At 42.3% G+C, this 22070-nt stretch overlaps 1 protein-coding gene across 4 annotated transcripts in view; it reads left to right on the plus strand.

The window, feature by feature from the left end:
* The window catches only part of GRIP1 (glutamate receptor interacting protein 1), a 419799-nt gene that overhangs the window by 241185 nt on the left and 156544 nt on the right, over window positions 1–22070 (plus strand). For all 4 annotated transcript variants that reach the window (XM_018576366.1, XM_018576365.1, XM_018576368.1 and 1 more), the window contains exon 2: window positions 3374–3454. In XM_018576366.1, the coding sequence (XP_018431868.1) occupies window positions 3374–3454 (81 nt within the window). The remainder of the gene's footprint in view (window positions 1–3373; window positions 3455–22070) is intronic.

The following is a 22070-nucleotide window of genomic DNA, read 5'->3' on the forward strand; positions in this document are numbered from 1 at the left end:
TTTCTAAAACTACATTTTATTGTTGTGTGTGTTCTTCACTTTAAGCCACCCTAGACATGATATTTTATAGCTTATCAGTCAATTAACTCATGGATATGATGTAGCACCTCACACCTGCCAGCCAAACACCATCAGGGAATGAGTGATTAAGTAGACTATAAAAACTATTTATGTTGAAATGTCCCCCTCCCCCCAACCCCTTTCCCTGTGATAAAATAAGTATTCGGCTGATCGTGTGGCATTCTGCAGTGTTTTAAGTCAGAGTTCCTGGGTTATGCTGTTGCACATCTGACTTTCCTCTCATGTCTGTTGATACCCTTATAGTATTTGGTTTAAAGGGATGTTGTGTGGCATATCATGATGGGTTGTAGGGTATCCAGAGTGGTTCACAAGGTTGCCCAAAAGTACCGTGCAGCATTGCTACTTACACACCTATTTTTATTGCATGATATTTGGTATTGTCTTTGACTGATATAATAGTTTTTGGTCTGAAAGAAAATTATTTTCTTAAGGCAAACCAGCAAAGGCTGGTTGCGTGACTTTAACATGTCACATGTCCGGGCTTTCCTCCTGGCTTTTGTTTTCTTAAGATCTTCCATTCAGAAAAATAGCACTCTGCTGGCTGTGCAGCAAATTTGCTGTACTTTATAAATGTGAAGGGCTATTCGTTTTTTTTTTTTAGTAGTGGTAAAGCCAAGCTAAGGCCATACTACTGCTTTATAGATGCCCCGCTCAGTTTTATAAAGCGCAGTTTGTTTTTAACAGGAATACTTTTTTTCCTTTTTGTACAGTTTTCGCTTGTATTTATTTATTTATTTTCTGCGGTTACCTATCAACCTTTTGTATACCTCCTGTGGATGTGTACACACTTCAGCAGCATCTGAACATTACAGCATTGCCCTGGTGGCTATAGCAGACTGTGCCTATGCGCTGTGCATTGGCACTGCTGCTTGTAGTCCAGCACTGGAAAGTTGACAACATTGCAGCTGAATAGATTAAATGTCGGTAAGGGAATATCTGCGTACACTCCTTGTTTGCAGGGCAACCAGGTTTAATGTCATTGAATGCAGGAGTTCTATAAAAAAATGTTTTGGTTTAGATGCACATTCATTAAGATGCTTGCTATGTTCTCTTCTTTTGTGTTATCTCACCATCTATATGCTTGTTTTCTGTGGTATAATTAAAACTAAAAGAAAAACCTGCCTTTTGGTATTAGATTTTGCCCTCTATGGGACACAAACAACCCAATGTGCATCTGAGATATTGTCAACCAAATTAGAAATGTTTGATTTATTCACTATTCTCAGCATTCATTACAAGGATAAGCACACGTTTGATTAAACCTTATGCCCATGTTACACTTGCGATCCTGTCACTGGCAGCAACTCGCAATCTTCAGGAGTGCAAAAAAAGTGCAGACAGAATGCTCACATGCCTTCGTGGTATTGCTCCCTTGCCGGTCAGATGAGTGAGACATTGCTTTGTTGTTGAAGAAGAAAATGCAGCAGAATGTCGCTCCTCAGCAATGAATTGTGCAACACCTCAATCATCCGGCCCGCAAGGGAGCATCACCGAAAGCAGGATGGGTATTTTTCTGCTTTGTAAAGTGATCCTGTTGCCAGTGACAAGTCAAGCTTCAATAGCTTAACCAAACAAAAGCTTAACCAAACAAAGGCATTACATTAGATGTAGTGATAGTTTGCCTTCAAGGACGCCTTTCACTGGATCAATATTATTTACGATATAAAGCATGCAGTTTAGACATGTAAATGGTGTAGACATGTAAATGGGTAGTGTGAAGGAGGCCCAGAGACAGTGCATGAATATGACATTTTACCACATTAGATTCCTTAAATCCTCCACTCATACCTGTTGAATAGAATTCTACTTTTAAAGTTTAAGGCTTGATGCATTTGAGAACCTAAAAAGCAACTTGGGTCTTTTCCATCTGCACTGTACTTCATCCATTTAAACATTTCCATCTATAGGAAAGTGTTCATTTTTTAATTAATTTCTGCCACTGACTTAGAAATGTGTTTTTGTTGCTCTATTTTCTATATCAGTCTTCTATGATTATTCTTTTTTATTTGCATACAGTTTTAAGGAGAATAAAGCAGAATACATTACTTGTCACTAGTCATGTAGTTATCTGCCAGACAATACATTGATATACTGAGTGTGACTTCAAAATAAAAGCATTGATTTATTAAGTAATTTATTTGTGCTAGGTTGATGTTTCACTTTTTCCATTTGTAAGCAATGTTGTTGGCAATTCTTCTTCATTTTTTTAGATTATGGTACCGTATATACTCGAGTATAAGCCGTCCCGAATATAAGCCGAGGGTGGGAAATGAGGAAGCTACTGGTAGATAGATACCAATAAAATTACATTAATATTTATTTAAAAGAAAAATAACCTAGCTCTGTAAGTGGAAAAGGGGGTACAGGGCTACATATCATGTACTACGGATCATTTAACCCATTCATATTAGCAGAGGATAATTGTAAATCTATTGTTCAGTGCACTCTATATGTAGTATATAGTACATGTACATATAGAGTGCCTGCAACAATACATTTACAATGATCCTCTGCTAACATGAATGGGTTAAATGATCCGTAGTACATGATATGTAGCCCTGTACCCCCTTTTCCACTTACAGAGCTAGGTTATTTTTCTTTTAAATAAATATTAATGTAATTTTATTGGTATCTATCTACCAGTAGCTTCCTCATTTCCCACCCTCGGCTTATATTCGGGTCAATACTTTTTCCCAGTTTTTTTTGCTAAAATTAGGTACCTCGGCTTATATTCGGGTCAATACTTTTTCCCAGTTTTTTTTGCTAAAATTAGGTACCTCGGCTTATATTCGGGTCAATACTTTTTCCCAGTTTTTTTTGCTAAAATTAGGTACCTCGGCTTATATTCGGGTCAATACTTTTTCCCAGTTTTTTTTGCTAAAATTAGGTACCTCGGCTTATATTCGGGTCAATACTTTTTCCCAGTTTTTTTTGCTAAAATTAGGTACCTCGGCTTATATTCGGGTCAATACTTTTTCCCAGTTTTTTTTGCTAAAATTAGGTACCTCGGCTTATATTCGGGTCAATACTTTTTCCCAGTTTTTTTTGCTAAAATTAGGTACCTCGGCTTATATTCGGGTCAATACTTTTTCCCAGTTTTTTTTGCTAAAATTAGGTACCTCGGCTTATATTCGGGTCAATACTTTTTCCCAGTTTTTTTTGCTAAAATTAGGTACCTCGGCTTATATTCGGGACGGCTTATACTCGAGTATATACGGTATACAGTTTCAGAAGTAAAAAGCCTACTTTAAAGAGCCAATCGATGTTTGATTTCTTCTTTTTCTTTCACCAGATGAAGGTCCTTATACTAAATCTGCTAACCAGTCAAAGGTGCCAGATGGCTCCCTGGCAGTCAGAAGACAGAGCATCACAGGTACAAACCTATTTTAAATGACACTATCTAGTGCACAATATGAACCTGCTGTGAGCATGCTACTGGAAAACTGAATTGTAGATGTGTTCTGTTGTAAAGCTCTACAGTGGGGGGAGATTTTCATATAGATGGAGTAAAGAAAGTATTTTATTATATTTACAGCTACTGCTGCTAGATGCACTTTAAGAAATAACTGTTCTGGGTTTAAATCTGTCTGCTCTAATGAGTGTGAAAAAGCGGAAGAAGATTAATGCAGCAGCTTGTGATGGACTCTGCTTTTAAATGAGTATACATCTGCAGAGAGGTGCTTTCTACAGACTCACTAAATAATATACAGCAGCTGAAATACAGTTTCAAAACATTTAGTGCATTGCATAAATATACTTGAATACCCAATTGATGATCTGTACAGTCAGCTAATCACCATTCTACAAGGTGGAAAGTTGAACATGTTCTGTTCCTTTTTCTAGTGGTAATTCATTGCCGGGTAAAGACAGCTAACAAATTAGGTTCTGACAGGCAGCTGATCACGTACTACATTTCTGTAGGCAGGAATTGCATCAAGTCAGGCACTAGAATGTTTCCTGAAAAGAAGCCTTAGCCTTTGAACAATTGGCTATCTTCTGCTAGACTTGTATTTCCAAAATACTTAAACTCAAACAAGACATAAGGTGTGGTATAGGTAGCTGTACATGCTTTTTAGATAACACTGCGGAAAAAAACATTCTACTCTTAAGGTAAGACAGATGTTCAGGTCTGGCTTGTAAGAGGAAATTAGTGATGTGGGTTTATGGCATAACTTTGCGATGAGCACAAACAAGACATGTCCAATAGAAAGCTTAAGGGGGCAATCTGTTAGAATTTAATTGCTGGAAGCATGATAGAAATTTCTTAATTTCCTTATAGAACATAATTGTATGTCTCTTTGTGTATGTTGATATCATCCCTGTGTCATCTCTTAGAGCAAGTTAAATATGTGTAGTTATAACCTTTCTGCAGCTTGTATATTAGGTTTTTCTTTGGCTCACAAGACCTTAAAATACAACCTGATATGTTTTGGGGTTTTTTAGTACAACATATTTGTGCTATATTCAGTCCTTGGAAGTGACTCAATTTGGATTAGGGCTGCAACTTACGATTATTTTCATAATCGATTAGCTAGCCGTTATTTTTTTTAATTAATTGGATAGAAAAAAAACCCCATCTTTAATTTAAAATAAAATACACAACTGGAGTGTTACAAACATAAAGTTTACTTAAGAATAAAACTGCATGCACAATTTCTTTCAATCACACTGCACTAGAACATTTTGCAGTATTGCACATTCCAATGCAGGTGATCGCACTGCTGGCGGAGGTGTGTTTGGAGGTGTGTGTGTATGTATGTATGTATATATGTGTGTGTGTGTGTATGTGTATGTGTATATATATATATATATATATATATATAATATAAGCCCATTCATCAGTTTAGCATAATCTATGAATATTGGCCTGTGAATTATTGCTCTCACACTGGCGCACGCGGCAGTGCCTGATTTCTGTACGTCGGTACACCCAACTTTTGTTTCTATTCATATGTGCGCGGGGAGTTTAGTTTTTTTTTGATATCTTTACATTTATTTTATTTACTCTTAATTTTCTGATTTTTTTTTGTTCACTTTATTGCTATCACATGGGGGGCTCACAAGTTTATTAGACCCCTAGGTTCACCTTTCTTTTTATTTATTTTGTTTTATTGGTTTTCAAAACATATAATACATTTACCACGAATGAAAGGTTGCGTGTTCTGCGCTATGAAACAGACCCCAAGGGGGAGATTTCACAACCATCGTTTCGTCACCTGACTTTATCAAGGTAGGGCTAGGACCTAGCCATACCTTTATAAAGTCAGGTGACGAAACGCGTCGGGAGGCGGGCCTGTTGCTTGACCAAATATAGATGTAAAGGTACAAAAGGTGCAAAACCTACAAAAACCCACGTGGGGAATTACCGCTTAGGCGTGCGGCTGGATCTGAGTCTCTGGGTCCACTAGGTGGGACTTATACGTGTCCGTGTCCTTAAAGAACAACCAACAGGCCCAACGTTTGTAAAAAGTGGAGTAGGAGTCCTTTGCGGTGTGCATGAGCTCTTCCAGTAGTCTAGTGTGGTCAATCTTCTGGAACCAGGCCTGTATGGGTGCTACCTGAGTGGATCTCCAATGCCCAGGAATGAGAGATTTGGCCGCATTCAACAGGGCGGGAACTATAGATTTCTTATATGCTCGTGCGGAGTCAGATGTGAGATGAAACAGGCACACCCAGGGATCCAGTGGGAGTTGTTCCCCACAAATGCGATTGATAAGTTGGGTGACCTGAGACCAGTATGGTTGTATCAGAGGACACTCCCACCAGATGTGGGCGAACTAACCTGGATTCCCGCAGGACCGCCAGCACTGAAGGTCTAAAAGGGGGTTAATAGCATGTAGCCTGGTGGGGACATAGTACCACCTGGATAGCAACTTGTAATTTGTTTCCAGCATCGGGACATCAACCGAAGAGGTCGTTACTCGAGTCAAGAGTCTGGATCTCTCCTCCGGGGTGAGGGTGCGGTGGAGATCCGACTCCCATTTTAGGAGGAATGGAAGAGGGGAATCATGCTCCATCCGAAGCAAGGCTTTGTAGAAGTAAGATAAGCAGTGGGTGGGTCTGGAGTTGGAGTTAGTAACGTTTCAAAAAGAGTGAAATCACGGGGTGTTCTAAGTGGTTTTGGGAGGGCAGCAATGAAGTGGGAGAGCTGGCGGTGCTTCCAGGAATCCAGGGGTATTCTGCCCCAAAGGGATTGTAAATCATTCAGAGAGAGCAAGGAAGTACCATGTAAGACATCTCGCAATTTCAGAGTGGCGGAATCTGTCCATTTTGCGAAGGATCTGTCCAACCTTCCCGTGAGAAAGAAGTCAGAGCCCTGTAGAGGCATGAGGATGGAGTTGTGGGGCCAATGGAACCTGCGGTGTAGGCGGTCCCAGGTGTGCAGTGTAGAAATGGTCAGCGGCAAGGTGGTGGGTGTGAGAGGCCTCCATTTGGGGGGTAACCAGATCGCCTCGGACAGGGGGGTACCACTCGCCGCAGACTCCAAGGGCACCCAGCCTTTTTCCAAATGCCCAAACACCCAGTCCACCACTCTCACCATCTGGGCAGCGGCATGGTAGAGCCGGAAGTCTGGTAGGGCCAGCCCTCCATTACAACGGGTCCTAGCTAGCGTCCGATTCGATAACCTAGGAGCGTTAAAAGGTCTGCTTTTACTAGATTGAGAAGGGGAACATAATTATATCGGTAAAGGTCCAGGGGCCTACGGGTTAGTTGGATACCCAGGTAACGGAGGGAGTGGGGGCGCCATTGGAAGGGGAAGTGGGGTAGGATTGCTCGGCTTTCTTCAGATGTCAGAGTCAGGTTAAGGATCTCTGATTTGCCCATGTTAATTTTAAAATTGGTAATGGACCCATAGTCATTTAATGCTGACATGATTTGGGGCAGGGATATCCGTGGGTTTCTAACGTAAAACAGGATGTCGTCAGCGTAGGCCGCCAGTTTGAATTCGCCTGCCTCGGTTACTATACCCTGAATATCAGAGTTGAGTCTAATAGTGGACAATAGGGGTTCAAGGGAGATAGCAAATAGGGGGGATAGGGGGCAGCCCTGTCTTGTACCGTTATATAACGTGAATGAAGGGGAAAGGGACCCGTTGATAAGGATTCGGGCAGTAGGAGTGGCGTAAAGCGCCACGATCCATTCCATCATCCGTGGGCCCAAGCCTAGGTGGGACAGGGTGGCTAGGAGAAAATCCCAGGCCACCCTGTCAAACGCTTTCTCTGCGTCGATGGAAAGGAGCAGCGTAGGGGATTTTTGTTGCCTAGCCATATGTATGAGAGAGAGGGATTTAAGGGCGTTGTCCCGAGCTTCCCTACCCGGGATGAATCCCACCTGGTCTGGGTGCACCCAGGACGGGAGGAGCGGGTACAACCTGGTTGCTAGAATTTTTGCGTACAATTTGGTGTCCACATTAAGTAATGAGATGGGGCGATAGCTGGTGCAATTCGAGGGGTCTTTCTCTGGCTTGGCTATAACTGTAATGTGGGCCAGGAGCGACTCCGGTCGCATGGGGGTAGTTGTGGAGATTGTATTAGCGTAGGAGCAGAAGTGGGGGGCGACGATGTCCTGGAAGCGCTTATAGTAAAGCAGAGTAAACCCATCAGGTCCCGGGCTTTTACCCAGTGGGGTGGAACTAATCACTGACCTAAATTCAGCTGCTGTGATGTCAGCCTCAATGGCAGCAAGGGCCGATTCAGGCACCCTAGGGAGGGAGGCTTGCTGCAGGTATGAGTTAATTCTATCTAGTTTGGATGCTTTAGCTGCGGGGTCTAATGGGGCCTCCACTCGGTATAGGTCTTGATAGTAGTTGCGAAAAACTTCCGCAATGGCCGATGTGGTATGTGCCATGGTACCAGATTTGGTTTTAATCTTGGAAATAAAGGTGGCAGACTGTTTGGTTGGCAAGGCTCGTGCTAAAAATCTACCGGGCTTGCCCCTAGTTCGTAATACTTACGGGAGACTGCGTTGAAGGCTCGTGTGGTATTCTGCTCCAATAAGAGCCGTAGTTCCTCACGTTTGGCCAGGAGTTCCCCAAGGATCCCTGGGTCTGGGAGGCCCTTGTGGGACGTTTCTAGGAGTTGGATCTCTGCCAGCAGCGCCGCCATGGCTGCCAACCGCTCCCGTTTGCGCCTGGCCCCTATTACCATCAGCTGGCTGCGCAACACCGCCTTGTGAGCTTACCACGTGCATGCCGCGGAAACCTCAGGGGAGGAGTTAGTGGCGAAATAGGAAGCCATAGTCTGCGATAGGTCAGCGGTAATCTGCTGGTCAAGCAGTAGAGAGTCATTGAGTTTCCAGTTACACGTTCTGTCACCCAAGGAGTCCAGAGACAGGGAGATCATTACCGGGGCATGATCCGAGATTGTGACCGGGAGTATCTCCGCGGATTGTAGCTTTTCCAGGAGGGTGTGATCCAGCATGATCACATCAATCCTGGAGTACGTAGAGTGTACTGAGGAAAAATGGGTGTAGTCTCGGACTCCTGGGTGAAGGAGGCGCCAGGCGTCCACCAGTTGTGACCTGTGTAGTGCCTTGCGGAGGGAGGTTAGATGGGAGGACGGGTTTCGCGTAGTCTTAGAGGAGGAATCTAGGGATGGATCCAAGCATAAGTTCAGGTCCCCCGCCAAGATAAGTTTATCCTTACGGAAATCTCCCGTTTTGCTTAAAACTCGCTTTAAAAAAGACACTTGATGAACATTAGGAGAATATACATTGACCAGTGTGAATGCTATGCCCTGAATGGTGACTTGCAGGAGGAGAAACCGACCCTCAGGGTCATTCAAGCGATCATGGAGCTGCACAGAGAGTCCCCTACGAAACCCAATGGCGACTCCCTTTGCTCTTTTGGTGGGAGAGGCGCTGTAGTACCAGATCGGATACTGCTGTGCCTTAATCAGTGTCGGGGAGATGTAGGAGAGGTGTGTCTCCTGGAGGAAGACCACGTCCGCGCCGCATCGCTGTAATTCGGACAGTATCTGGAACCGTTTACGTGGAGAGTTTAGGCCTCGCACATTATACAAGAGTATTTTTAGAGCCGCCATTGGTGTTTCTTATGGGGGAACTCTACTGAGAGCCGCATGAATCTGAGCAAGGTCAAGACAGGGGGGACACAGACCAGGGACATTGGAGGAGGGGGAAGGGAAACACACAAGGACATGTACCCAGACATGGGCAGAAGAATCTGCCTATTCCTAGTTGCCGTCAACTCGGCAGGAAATGCCTTTGCGAGGGACCAGGAGTCCCCCAGGAAGGCATGGCCTATGGGGGGTGGAGGGCCACACATGGCAGGACCCGAAATAGGGTTCAGCGGCTGGGGAAATGCATAAGGCCTCTCCCCATCCCCGAGTGCATACAAAGGTATTATATAAACTTAGTATATTCTAACAACAGAGCTTAACCAATTAATGCTCAACAGTAAGGTAATCATCACAGGATACAGATGGAGCACAATAGGAACAGGTGTTGCGTAGGTGGTGGACAACTTTGCCTCGATGCCTCCCCCAAACAGGTAAGGGGGGGGGCACCTCACTAGGTCTCAAAACGACCAAGATTAGAGAGCTGGTGTTCTCCCAGCAGGAGCGAAAGGCATAATGCATGCCATATCAATCCCCAGGGGTGTGTGGGGGGGAGGCCTGCTCCGGGAGCCGCGTTGTGCCTTCGGTTCTGCCCCTTGCCATTGTAGAGATGGGGTAAAACGCCATACCGGTGGGAGGTCAGCCCAATCGGGAAGCTCCGGCTTGGGGATTTCTAGCTTGGAACAAAAATCTGCCAATTCTTCCGGGAATCGTAGCACCGCCGATCTGCCCCCTCGGGTGGCGATGAGGCAGGCGGGAAATCCCCAACGATACGGGATATGGGAGTCCTTCAGTTGTTGCAGTAGGGGTCTCAGCTTTCGTCTACGTGCGAGGGTCTCCGGAGAGAGATCCGGGAAGATTTGAATCTTGGTGCCATCGAAATCCACTTCTGAGGATGACTTAAGGTGGGTGAGAATCAGGGCCTTGTCGGTGTAGTAGTGCCAACGCACTATGACGTCACGGGGCAGCTCTCCCGCCAGTGCTCTGGGTCTCAGGGCTCTGTGGGCCCGATCAAACAGCATGGTGGAGGTGGGGGGGCGCTCCAGGATAGCGTTGAGGATGCCCCGAACGGTGTCAGCGAGATCCGCATCACCCGTAGCTTCAGGAAGGCCACGGAGGCGGAGGTTGTTCCTGCGGTTCCTGTTTTCCTGGTCCTCGATCTTGTACAGGGCTTGGCGGGTATGGAGCCATGCTTGCTTACCCTGATTCTGCAGTTCGCGGATGGCCTGAGCGTGATCATCCAGGCGGTCCTCCGTCACTTCAACGCGGTGCAATGTGTGCAAGAGTTCGGAGCGGATTGCCGTTAGGTCGGATTTGATGGAGGTCTCGAGGCTCAGGAACATGGCCGACAGCTCCCTTTTGGTCGGTAGGGAGTGGGCTAGTGTGCGGACCGACATCTCAGAGCCGTCATCCGAGGTGCACACCTGCAGGGGCTGTCGGCGGCGCGTGGAGTCCATGCTAGGCCGCGCTGGCGATAGGGTTGGAGGCGCATGCAGGGCCTCCCGGTCTTCTGGCGGGGAATCCGCCGCCCACAGGCGCTTGAGCGAGCCCGCATTCGGTCCCTTAGCGGAGCCCGACTTTTGGCTTCTTTTCCCCATGAGGAATCTGAGATGGGTGAGGCGAAGAGTCCACAAAATAGCGAGCAGCTCGGGGATGGAGAAGGAGCCTCAATTAAGCACGTCCAGCCGCCGCCATAGGTAAGCCATGCCCCCTAGGTTCACCTTTCCACTTCAAAGGAGCTATACAAGCACACACAGCTTCAATAGCTTCAACCAGGGAATGTAGACACAGCAGGCAGTGGGTGTGTGCAATAGCCAACCTGCTATTGGCTATTGCAATTTGAAATAGCCAAAAGCAGGCTGGCTATTGCACCCTCTCACTGCCTGCTGTCAATCAGCAGAGTAGGGACCTAAAGGAGAAAGTTAGGCCTGGTTCACACGCTCAACATGTGAAAACCAATAATTGCCTATGGGCATGGTTCCCACCTGGGCGTTTTACAGTGCGTAGGAATGCGCTGTAAAACGCCCTATGCCCAAAGAAGTACAGGAGCTTCTTTGGGGCATATTTGTTGCGCGTATCCATTAGGATACAGCGGGATAGCCCTCCGAAATGCGCGTTTGTCGCATGTTTCTTTTACCGCAAATCACGGTAAAAACGCGCGGCACGAAACCCGGATATTCCGTACGCCTAGGTGTGAACCCAGCCTTAGGGTTACGCTGCGGTTGAGCATTTGGGTACCGTGTGGTCACTGCAGGCGAAATCAACTAATTGATAATGAAAATCGTTGAAAACTATTCTCATTAGCGATTATTATCGATTAGTTGTTGCAGCCTTAGTTTGGTTACTACCATAGAGGGAAAGGGGTGCTGTGTTGTCTCACCTGTAAACATAGTGGCCACTTGTGACATGGTACTGTCAGTCTCTCATCAGCTCCTAGTTTATATAACAAGCAAAGAGATCAATTGAATGGCTCCCCAGCACATCTTCCCGGGACAGCTTTGTTACAGAGCACAATGTGCAGTACACTGAACTGCAGAGAATGCTAAATATTTTGGTCCATTGTGGAGGCATAAGAAAGCCAGTTCAAATAAATGGGCTGTCTTAACCCAACACACGTTAATGTGCAACCCAGTGCCTTTAAGCACATTGCCGCGGACCAACCTGCAGTGAATAGACCCTAAAAGTGTACCTGACACACAACATAATCCACGAGTTCCTGTGACTTTTCTCTAGCTTTCCTAATTTACGTACTTTTTGCATCCTAAAAACTCCAGAAAGTACTGAAGCCACTGGGTTAGCATTAGTTAGTCAACTAAGTATTAGAAAGAGCCCTATATTTTTGTGACCATTGTATTGTAAGAAAGCATTCTTCTCATGCATGTGCTTTATGATATAGATTCCAGAGGTAAGAAAGCTTTCCAAAGGAGACATTCGTGTTTTGGCTTTGTTGTTCTGTTAGGTCACTTATCACAAAACTATATGATATCCTTATGCTGGCTAGTAATAAAATCTAGTGCTAAGTATTCACTTTTAGAGCAAGATTAGTAGAACATTTTCCCCATTCCACACATGCCAAGGATATACTGTTCATCGTACAGAGCACACTAAATATATCTCATTTACTACTGCAGCTTGCCTTTAGTGATTTTTTTTCATGTAGGGTGGCATTAAAAAAAATCTGGTGTGGGGAGAAAAAATGTTAGTTATGATTATTGCTAATTAAGCAGGGAGGAAGGATGCTAAAATGTGCAAGTATCATGACAGGCAAACAACCAGATTTGGGGACACTAAGATGCTACTATTGACTCCTGAATTTACTTTTACCAAAGTTTATATTGAATAAAGGAAACTGTGGAATGCAGGATGGATATAGAGGTTCAGTGAAAAAGTTTAAGATGAATAAGCTTACAATCAATAAAAGGTTTGAGTCCCCTTCCGACTGTCTCCCCTTGTCCTCCTTTCCTCCTGTTGTGTTGTCAGTCATGTAGGGTGTCGCAGTTTGATACACTCGGATGCCCGTAATGGGGGCAGTCAATTGGTACGTCCCGATCAACGTGCATGCCACCTCTCAACACGGGGTAGCGCTACCGGCGCCTTTACGAGTAGAGCCTCGAGCTTCATATATTAAGCGTACGGCATATCGTATAATGGTGGAGCCTTCTCCACACACACCACAGTAGATGGATGCAACACACCAGAGCCCTGATGTTGGAAACTACACCTGAAATACACACTCTATTTTACCTGTCAAGAATGTACATGTATCACCTGTAGTTTTCAACTTATTGTACTACTGCGATTTCTAAAGCTGAGCGGCAATACCGCTATTACTTCTGTCCCTGTAACGAGTGTCTTACAGTTTTGTACCTTCCGAGCTGGCACCACCTGTTTGTATAAATGTATGTGGAAATGTCTTCTATATTTGTAAACCAATAAAACTTTATTTGGGAAAATAAAGGTTTGAGATTGAAGTTATTGATCTTTTGGTTGGACACAGTATGTCTTTGCTCAGAAAATTTCCAGTGGCATAAAATAAAAGGAAAAAGGGCACCTCAACTAGGGAGCTAAGGGATAAGTGAGAAGAGTGAAAATTAGGCTTATCCTAGGAGATACGAAAATAAAATAAAGAGTAGGAAGTTGTTTGGGAGGGGGAGAGAGAGGGGTCGGTTGGGGGTAATAGTGGGGAAAACTGGATTTTTGTCTTACCTGTGAAATCTGTTTTTTTGGAGTACATTACTTGACACAAGGAGTTAACATTTTTAATCACTGGGTTATGCAACTTCCTTCAAGTGATTGGACGCTGCTGGAACAACCCTACATTTCCCACTCAGTTCATACGCCTGAGAGATGGTCTGAATAATCCACCTAGTAATAGTGGAGGGGGAGGTGGGGTGCCCCATATGCGGACCCTCTGGGATGACAAACAGCGAATCAGACTTGCAAATGGAAGCTGTTGCAGAGAGGTAAACTCTATCTACCTAAACCACATCCAAACATTGGTGGGAAACTTCATTAGGATGTTTTGGTGCTGAACACAGGAAAGGTCAAATGATGTCCCGGTTAAGGTGGAGTGCAGAGACCACCTTAGGTAGAAAGGAGGTCTTAAGTAACAGTATAACTTTATTCTTATAGATGATTAGCAAAGGCTCCTTGCATGTCAAGGCTGCCAATTCAGAAACATGCTTAGCAGAAGTGATGACGACAAGGAAGCCCACTTTGAACCATTCAGTGATATCCTGCTGCCCTTAATCACTCGCTAAGTGTGGCTTCTGAAGGACCGACAAAACCAGACTACGGTACCAAGGAGTCACTGAAACACGTACAGGGGGAACAATGTAAGTGATTCCCTGCACAAAGGCCTTCCCTAGGAAATTAGAGGCAAGCGGTGTCCAGCTAAAGGCTGGTCTAGGCCAAACTGGAGGAAGAATAAAATGCATCCGACGCAAGACTTCCTGGAAATTCCTGGCTTTGCACCAAGCGAAAGAAGCCTTGCAGGTGTGATTGGAGATTGAGTTCTTAGCTTTAAGGAGTGTAGGAATGGCAACATCTGAAAGGCTTCTGTCCTTTAGTCAAGGATAATCTAGCTAAGGTCTGTTAAATTCAACTCCTCACTTATCTTTCACACGCAAACAAGATGTCACTACTCTTTCTCATGCTGCTTTTTGCGTGTTCTGCCTTTTTAAAGAGAAACGCCAGGAATTGTAGAAATTAGCTGTTGCAGTGGGGCTAACCATGCACTGCAAGGATCAACTGCTTGTTTTGCTCTAGGAGCTCAAATAAAGAAGATATACTTACCTGATCCTTGGTCCTGTCTGGATGCTAGACCGTTCCCCACAACATCTTCTCCCCTGCACTCCGGCGATCTATGGACCTGTGACTTCATCAAGTCTAATGCAAGTGCATTAGACATGAGGAGGCAAGGGACATTCCACCCCGGAGCGGAAGGGGAGAGAGTTGAGTGCTGATTTCCACAGGTTCAGTTAAGTATATTTGTTTGTTCTGGCCCCTAGAGAAAAATTAGCAGTTAACCCTTGCTGTGCAAAATCTGTAGGTTAGAGGTTAAAATGATTTTGGGTGTGGGTTGCTGACTACAGTCATAATAATTTACAGTTTTAGGCTGTGAGTAGCATTTCATGCCATTTTATAGCACGGTAAGGCAATATGAAGTCTCCGATATGGAAAATGTCATCTGTTCTTGAACGCTTCATTTTTACTCTTCTATGAAATCTATTTTCATCAGAATTACAATATCTTGTTCAGTAACTGGGACTAGATTGTAAGTACCCAGAGACAATTGCAGCACATGAAATGGCATTACTCTCAATTAAAACAGATTTAACTGCAGTTGTGTACCCAATATAAAAGAAACATTGGAAATATATTCCCCTAACATTCACCAACCTTTGACCAAAATGTCCTGAGAATATAGAGCTTGTAGTAGAAATAATGGGCACATTTATGCTTTCTTTGTTTAATTCTTTTTTAAGTGCATTCTAGCAAATCCATTTGGTGCTGTTAGTGCTTTCTGTTGGAAACATGTAACTCCATTGAGTGCCTTTATACAAGCCATAGAATACCAAGGTGACCCTTAGTAGTTGTGTTATGTTACAGATAGCTCGAACATTGTTTTTTTTTTTATAATATACAAGTTTCAAAGTTTAATATAGGGAAAAGTGCACATGTAATTTAGTAGTTATGTTATAGATAGCTAGGACATTGTTTTTTTATAAAATACAAGTTTCAAAGTTTAATATAGGGAAAAGTCCATATACAATTGAGTAGTTATGTTACAAATAGCTAGGACATTGTTTTTTTATAATATACACATTTCCAAGTTTAATATATGGAATAGTGCACATGTAATTGAGTACTTATGTTGCAGATAGCTAGAACATTGTTTTTTTATAAAGTACAAGTTTCAAAGTTTAATATAGGGAAAAGTGCACATGTAATTGAGTAGTTATGTTACAGATAGCTAGAACATTGTTTTTTTTATAATATACAAGTTTTAAAGTTTAATATAGGGAAAAGTGCATACGCAATTGATTAGTTGTTACAGATAGCTAGAACACTGTTTTTTATAATATACACGTTTCAAAGTTTAATAAAGGGAAAGTCGATATCCAATTTGGTTTTACTCTTGCTAAAAAGAAAGGCATTGAAGTTACTGTAGTAGTGGACATAAGTATTTCTCCAATTCATTTTTGTTTTGTAGAAGGGATGTCAGTACTTTCCAATGCAAAATGTGAATGTCTTATGTTTGATATTCCATATTATCCATGTCAGATATACACAGGGACCCTAGACTTTCTTTTTGTTTATAGAGGTCCCAAATGTTTGCAGCTCTGGACTTGTTCACAGAGCCAATACATTTGTCAGGAGTCTATTAGTCTTGTAAGAAAATATATTTGAAGGCAGGAATAGCACAGTAATGTTGTAGCTTGTTGCCCCAAGAGACTGTGTTCAGCACATAGGCATGTGCAGGGAAGTGTGGAATGTGACCTAGTTCCCTATTCCCTTTTCAACAATGGCTAATACTGAATTGCCATAAAGTTACTGCCTTGCAGTATGAAAATATTCTACACACTACCTAATTGTAGTATACACTCAATGTGCATTTGAAGAGATGTCTGCAGAATATCATAATGCCAATACTGTGGGACTACTTAGAATTGGTACATTAGTGTTTCTGGAAAAGCTGTGTTATTGGGTTGCCAAGTTTTTAAAGTGCGGTTTTCAGTAGGACTGTGTCCTGATGGTGCATGATTATTCAGTCGAAGAGTATAATGAGCAAAAAAACTAAGTGCAACCTGCATTATCCTCAACTACTGGTCAGAATCCATCTTAGACCGGTCTGGTTTCAGGTTTTCAAGTTCTGAATGCTAATGGCTGGTATGAGTGACTGCACTTTGTACGCAAAGTATATCTAAACCCACAAATGAAAATGTAAAATATATCAGCTTACCAGGGCTTAGTGGCTGCATTAGTTTTATTTTGTTTTAATGTTTAAACTTTGTTCTCTACTTTATCTATTTGTGTAGCCAACGTTGTCACACAGGCTGGACTTGAAACATATAGGTGGACTTAAAATATATATGCCTTTGTTCATCTCATATAAATGGTGGATTGATGGGACTAGCAATTTACACAGCAAAGATTAGGTTGCTTGTGCTTTCTTTTATGGTCACACTTAATTTCTGATCAAATCTACAGGTGTTTTCTGTACTTGCTGCACGCGTTCTTAGATGTAGTGGTAGCAATAATTTTCACTTTTCATGCTGGTAAGTTGCAATGTATTAGATCTTTGTTTTTGAGATACCCTTTAATACTTTTCTATTCTTGTGGAGAAGGGTCATTATTCATTTAGGGAAGGATGTGTGTTAAATTTTCTTGATTTGTCTAAATGGAATGTATACTGATTTTGTATGTTTTCTTAACGTTCTTATCTACAGGACTAAAGCTTGTCATACTACTAAAATTTTGTCTGATTAAGCTACAATTTGAGCAGCGTGTGGCCCGCTCAGGCCCCGCGCTGTCGCAATACAATAAAATGTTGAGCATGAATGAAGAAATCTGTTCTATTTTTTTTTTGTTTCATGCTCAGTGAAAAAAAATCTCATGCATGACAAGGTTTAACTATTTAGTCAGATTAGTATGTTATATGATTATTTTGCCATATACAGGTTTCACATATCAAGTGGCGCTCAAGGCTCCTTTTCACTTCTCAGGGAAGTTGTAAACCTTTGTGTACCCTAACAATTACCTTATGGTTTTTTCTCCCGTTTGTTCTCTTAAATATACAATTGGGAGTGTTTTGTTATATCTGTTCGATAAGTGAAAAACAATAACTGTTCATTCTGACAGAAATCTTGTGAGCTGGTTACTTCCTGTGCTTTTTGACTCTGCTGACTGTTCTCAGTTCACATTATTTCACATTCTAGTTCTCTCTGTGGACTACAGAACACCTTCGCCCCAATGTTATGAAGAAGAGAAGAGAGAGGTCTTCTGTATTCCTGTCCTAGGCTTGCAACACTGCTCCTCACAGTAAGAGAGTGTTGTCACATTTAGGACAGGAAAACGTATTTAGCCACCACATTTAGAGACTGGTAAGCTGCAATATATTTCATTTTTGTTTTCAGATAACTACTTTGCTAGAAAAAAAAAGGAGTGTACAAACCTGAATAACTGAAGCTTAGGTTACTACACACATATTATGGTATATTTAAAAAACCAAAAGAATATAAAATAGGAGTTCTTTGTTAAGTTTATATGCACTTTAATAGACTCCTAAAAGCAAGAAATAATTTTAAGGTGTGCTGGAACATAATTTTCCCTTAGTGAAATTAGGTATGATTTTGCCTTACTACCATCCTGGCCATCTAGGTTGCTATTAGGGATGTCCCGATACTGATGCTAGCATCGGAATCTGGCCCGATACAGGGCATTTTGACAAGTTCGTGTACATGTCAAAATGCCCCGATACAAAGCGCTGAAGCTTGCGCTATGTTTTTTTTTTTACTTTACCTTCCGTGGTGGCTGTGCGGAGCCGTAGCTCATGGTATACTGAGACGCCGCAGCATACCGCAAGCTACTGCTCGCGGTATACTGAGACGCTGCAGCTGAAGCGGATCCTGACAATTGTGCCGGGATCCGCCCAGCTGCGTGACTGACAGCTGGTTCTGCCTATCTAAAGGCAGAGCCAGCTGTACCCGCCCCCTCCCCTGTCCGTTCCGCCAGTCAGCGCTATCGGAGCGGGGGGAATCCAGCCCCTCCCCTGTCACGGCAGAGAGCCGTGACAGGATCGAGAGGTAAGCGAACGCCAGTATGTGTTCGCTCGCCTCCCGATCTACTGAGCCGACCTGTGATAGTCTCATTGTCACAGGTCGGCTAGAACTATGAGGTGAGTGAAAAGCACTCACCTCATAGTTCTCCTTTAAATATGGAACTTATGTGAAGCTTTTACACATAGGAACGAAACATAGAAGTCTGTTAACTATGTATAATGTCTACATTCTTCTCATAAATTAACCTCAAATAATGAGGATGAAAGAATTTGTTAGAAAATGAAACCAAATCTACTCAAAAACCTTTAATGCTGTTAACATTCCATTTTAGTGGTGTTCCATTTGTTACAGGTTTAACAATATATATGAGCATTTAGTGGAGTCCCTGAATGATTGGGGTCCTATTACTGATATGTTCAGTAAAGTAGCAGTCATGGGTAAGGACATTGGTTGGCAATATAATATTTAAAACAGAAATTTGGTTTACAGTTAAGACTTCAAGTGTAACTCATTGCCATGTGAGATCAGTAGACAAATGGCATGTTGTGTTTTCGATTCACAACATGATCTGTTTTGAAAGGTGGAATTCCACTCTATATATGTAAACTTTCACCAGCAAATAGGTCAGGACAGTGTGAAAAAGATGGTTAGACATTGTTTTTCCTTTTAGAACTCTATATTTATCTGTTAACACCATGCTCTAGTGCATAATTTTGTCATTGCTTTTTGACTTGGTATAGAGTTTTGCCTTTGTAATTTAAATAAAAAAGCTGAATAAAATGATATACAGGATGTGCCATCAGTGTACATGATAAATGCATCTAGGTACGGCAACCTTTCATACAGTCTTTTGGGTTAAATAAGAAGTTATCTCATGCAAAAGAAAGCATCCATCTCCTGTCTACTTTTCCTTTTTAGTTCAGTATGCATGCCTTTTTTCTCTGGGGAATGAAAAAGGCGATTGATTAGTAAAATAGACTATGGGTTAGAGCGTTACAATCTCCTGGTTTGCATTGTCCTGCCCTCAGTGCTGACTCTCTGCATTAATTGATCAAAAGAAACAAAGCGCTAAAGGTAGCTGTATGAGCAAAAGAATATGCTATAATTGATTCTGGCGAGGTCAGTATGGAAGCTAATATATAAGTATAAAACAGGACTAGCTAGCATTCTCTGCATTAATTGGTAGCATAGATGTGTCAATACTTTAATCACAGTCTAAAGGAAGAATGTCTAAGCTGTGTACAAAGAAAATAACGAATCTGTCATATTGTAGCATTGCAGGTATTTAAAGAAGTGCTGTGAGAGTAAGACATACTCTTCCCTTCTGCTTAGAGCCAGCGTGAGATTATCCCCTTCCCTCTCTCTTCCTTCAGCACTCACTGGGGGCAGGCACAGCTGGCTTTGGATCTAGAGAGGCAGAGCCAACGGTCAATCAGGCAGCAGGGTGGATGTTGGGGTTTTCTTTGCAGTTCACTTGGCCACTGCATACAAGATCCAATATTTGCTTTTTCAAGTCAGGATGAAATATATGTTTATTATTGGTACAAAAACCAAATTTTACCTTTTTTATTGTTTTACCAAAAAGCCACATTTCTTGTGTGTGCCAGAGGTTCAAGCCAAATTAAACATTCAGTTTAAATTGGCTAAATGCATTCTAGGTGTAGTAAAACAAAAGGTGTGCAAAACCTTTGTTTTTCTTTAAAAAGCAGCCACACCCAGAGTAGAAAACCTGTCGCCTACCAGCATGCTGCAGACTTGGGGCTCTTGCTGTAGGAAAGCAGCTCTATGGAGGATGCTTTCATAGATGCTGCAGCCTGAAAGACTGCTTTTGAGAATGCTTTTAAACCAGTATGGAGTGTCAAAAGGTAACCAAGAACAGACACCATCTTTTTAGTGCAACACGTTGACATTCATTTTTTTTCTTGGTATGTGCTATTTTTTTTTAGAACTACATTGTCACAAGACATAATTACTTTAGCAATACAATGTTTTTTTAAACTTTGCCGAAGCAAAGTGTTATTGACAAAGAAAAAAGCCCTCTGGAGCTTTTAGCTATAACGTGGTCATAAGAACAGCATATTAGCACATTATGACGGCTTACTTTTTAAGTGATCCCTGTCAGCGTTGTGCTGTCCAGGTTCCCCTCTATCATCATGCTTGCATCTTGACCCAGTCTTTTTCTGCTACGGCCTCTTAATTGGCCGCCAGGATGATGTAACTCCCACTCATGCACATGGGAGTTACTTAATTTCCTTACTGAGCTGTGCAAGCTTATTTTTTAAATAAATGATGTCACCTTATTTTAAGTATTAGTTATGCAGGGCAAATGTGGCAAGCACCGTTAAAAGATTAGACCACCTCAAATTAAAAGCTTTTATCTTTGGCAAGGTTTGAGGCGAAGTCTATTTTTTACAACTTATAATATGGCATGTACATATAAAGTAAGCAATCAAGGTCTTGAATAGAAACAGAATGTTTGAGCACCTTGTTCAGTGGAGCTTACATCTGAAATAATATAGTGAAACTCGCCCAAAGTGCCCACAGCCTTGTGTAATTGGCTGATTATTTATTGCCAGATAGAGAAACAGTGTTGGAGCTTGACCAGATGGTAGGTTCCACTGTCAGATCCACAATATGGAATTAAAGCTGCAAATCCTGAGGGGCATTGCGTGGCCTTTAGTGGGGCAGCTGTTTCAAGCAGCAGTTTATAGGAAATTATTTGTAAAATTTTAATATTCCTAGCACAAATACCAGATTAATGGTTTTCTTTTGGCTGTAACTCCACATATTGTTGTTACCATTTTACCTGAATTTGGTAAAGTAATTAGTACATATATGTTTGACACTTAAAGCTGAACTCCTGCCACAAAATCATCATTTAAATATATTCCCTAATAGGCACAAAGGATATAAATCTACTTTGTGTGCACCAACATAGTTTGATGCTGTAATATATTTGCAATCATTTATAAGAATCTATTTCATACTGACGAGATACAAATGTGGAAGATGTTAACCCCTTCGTGACTGACGACGTACAGTGTACGTTGCCAGCATCGGGGCTGTTTAAACAGACTCCCGGCGACTTTTGCCGCCGGGACTCTGTTTAAACTTGTAGAGCCGACTGTCGGCTTTACAACAGAAATCATAAATTGTGTATTTCTTTGACTTGGAATTACAAGTATATAGCATAGCTTTCTGCATAATAAACATTGCTTATGTTTCCTTGTTGAGCTTCAGCTTTATTTCTTTATGTTTTGATTGTTCAGTGTTTTTATTTCTGAATCTCTGCACGTGGCCAACTGTTATGTTTTACCATCTAAAAAGGTACATCTAAAAACGTTTTGCATGAGAACTTTTACCATATCTCCCAAATCTCAAAGTTTGAAAAGAGTGACGACCTCATAGCAGCTCCAAACTTCCTGGTTGTCAGTGCTAATACCCTTCAATGCATACTATGTCCAGAGATGCTCATCACATGGCTATCCCATTGAATTTGTATTTTCATGATGTATAAGGAACAATCCTTGTATCGGACTCCTTTTTTATATGTTTCTTTGCTACATACCAATGCACCAATGCAACCACCAGTTTTAAATTAAGTTTTTGACATTTTTTATGTCAGTATATA

The sequence above is a fragment of the Nanorana parkeri genome, unplaced genomic scaffold, assembly GCF_000935625.1.
Source record: "Nanorana parkeri isolate BGI_ZX_2015 unplaced genomic scaffold, ASM93562v1 scaffold65, whole genome shotgun sequence".
In the NCBI taxonomy this organism is placed as follows: domain Eukaryota; kingdom Metazoa; phylum Chordata; class Amphibia; order Anura; family Dicroglossidae; genus Nanorana; species Nanorana parkeri.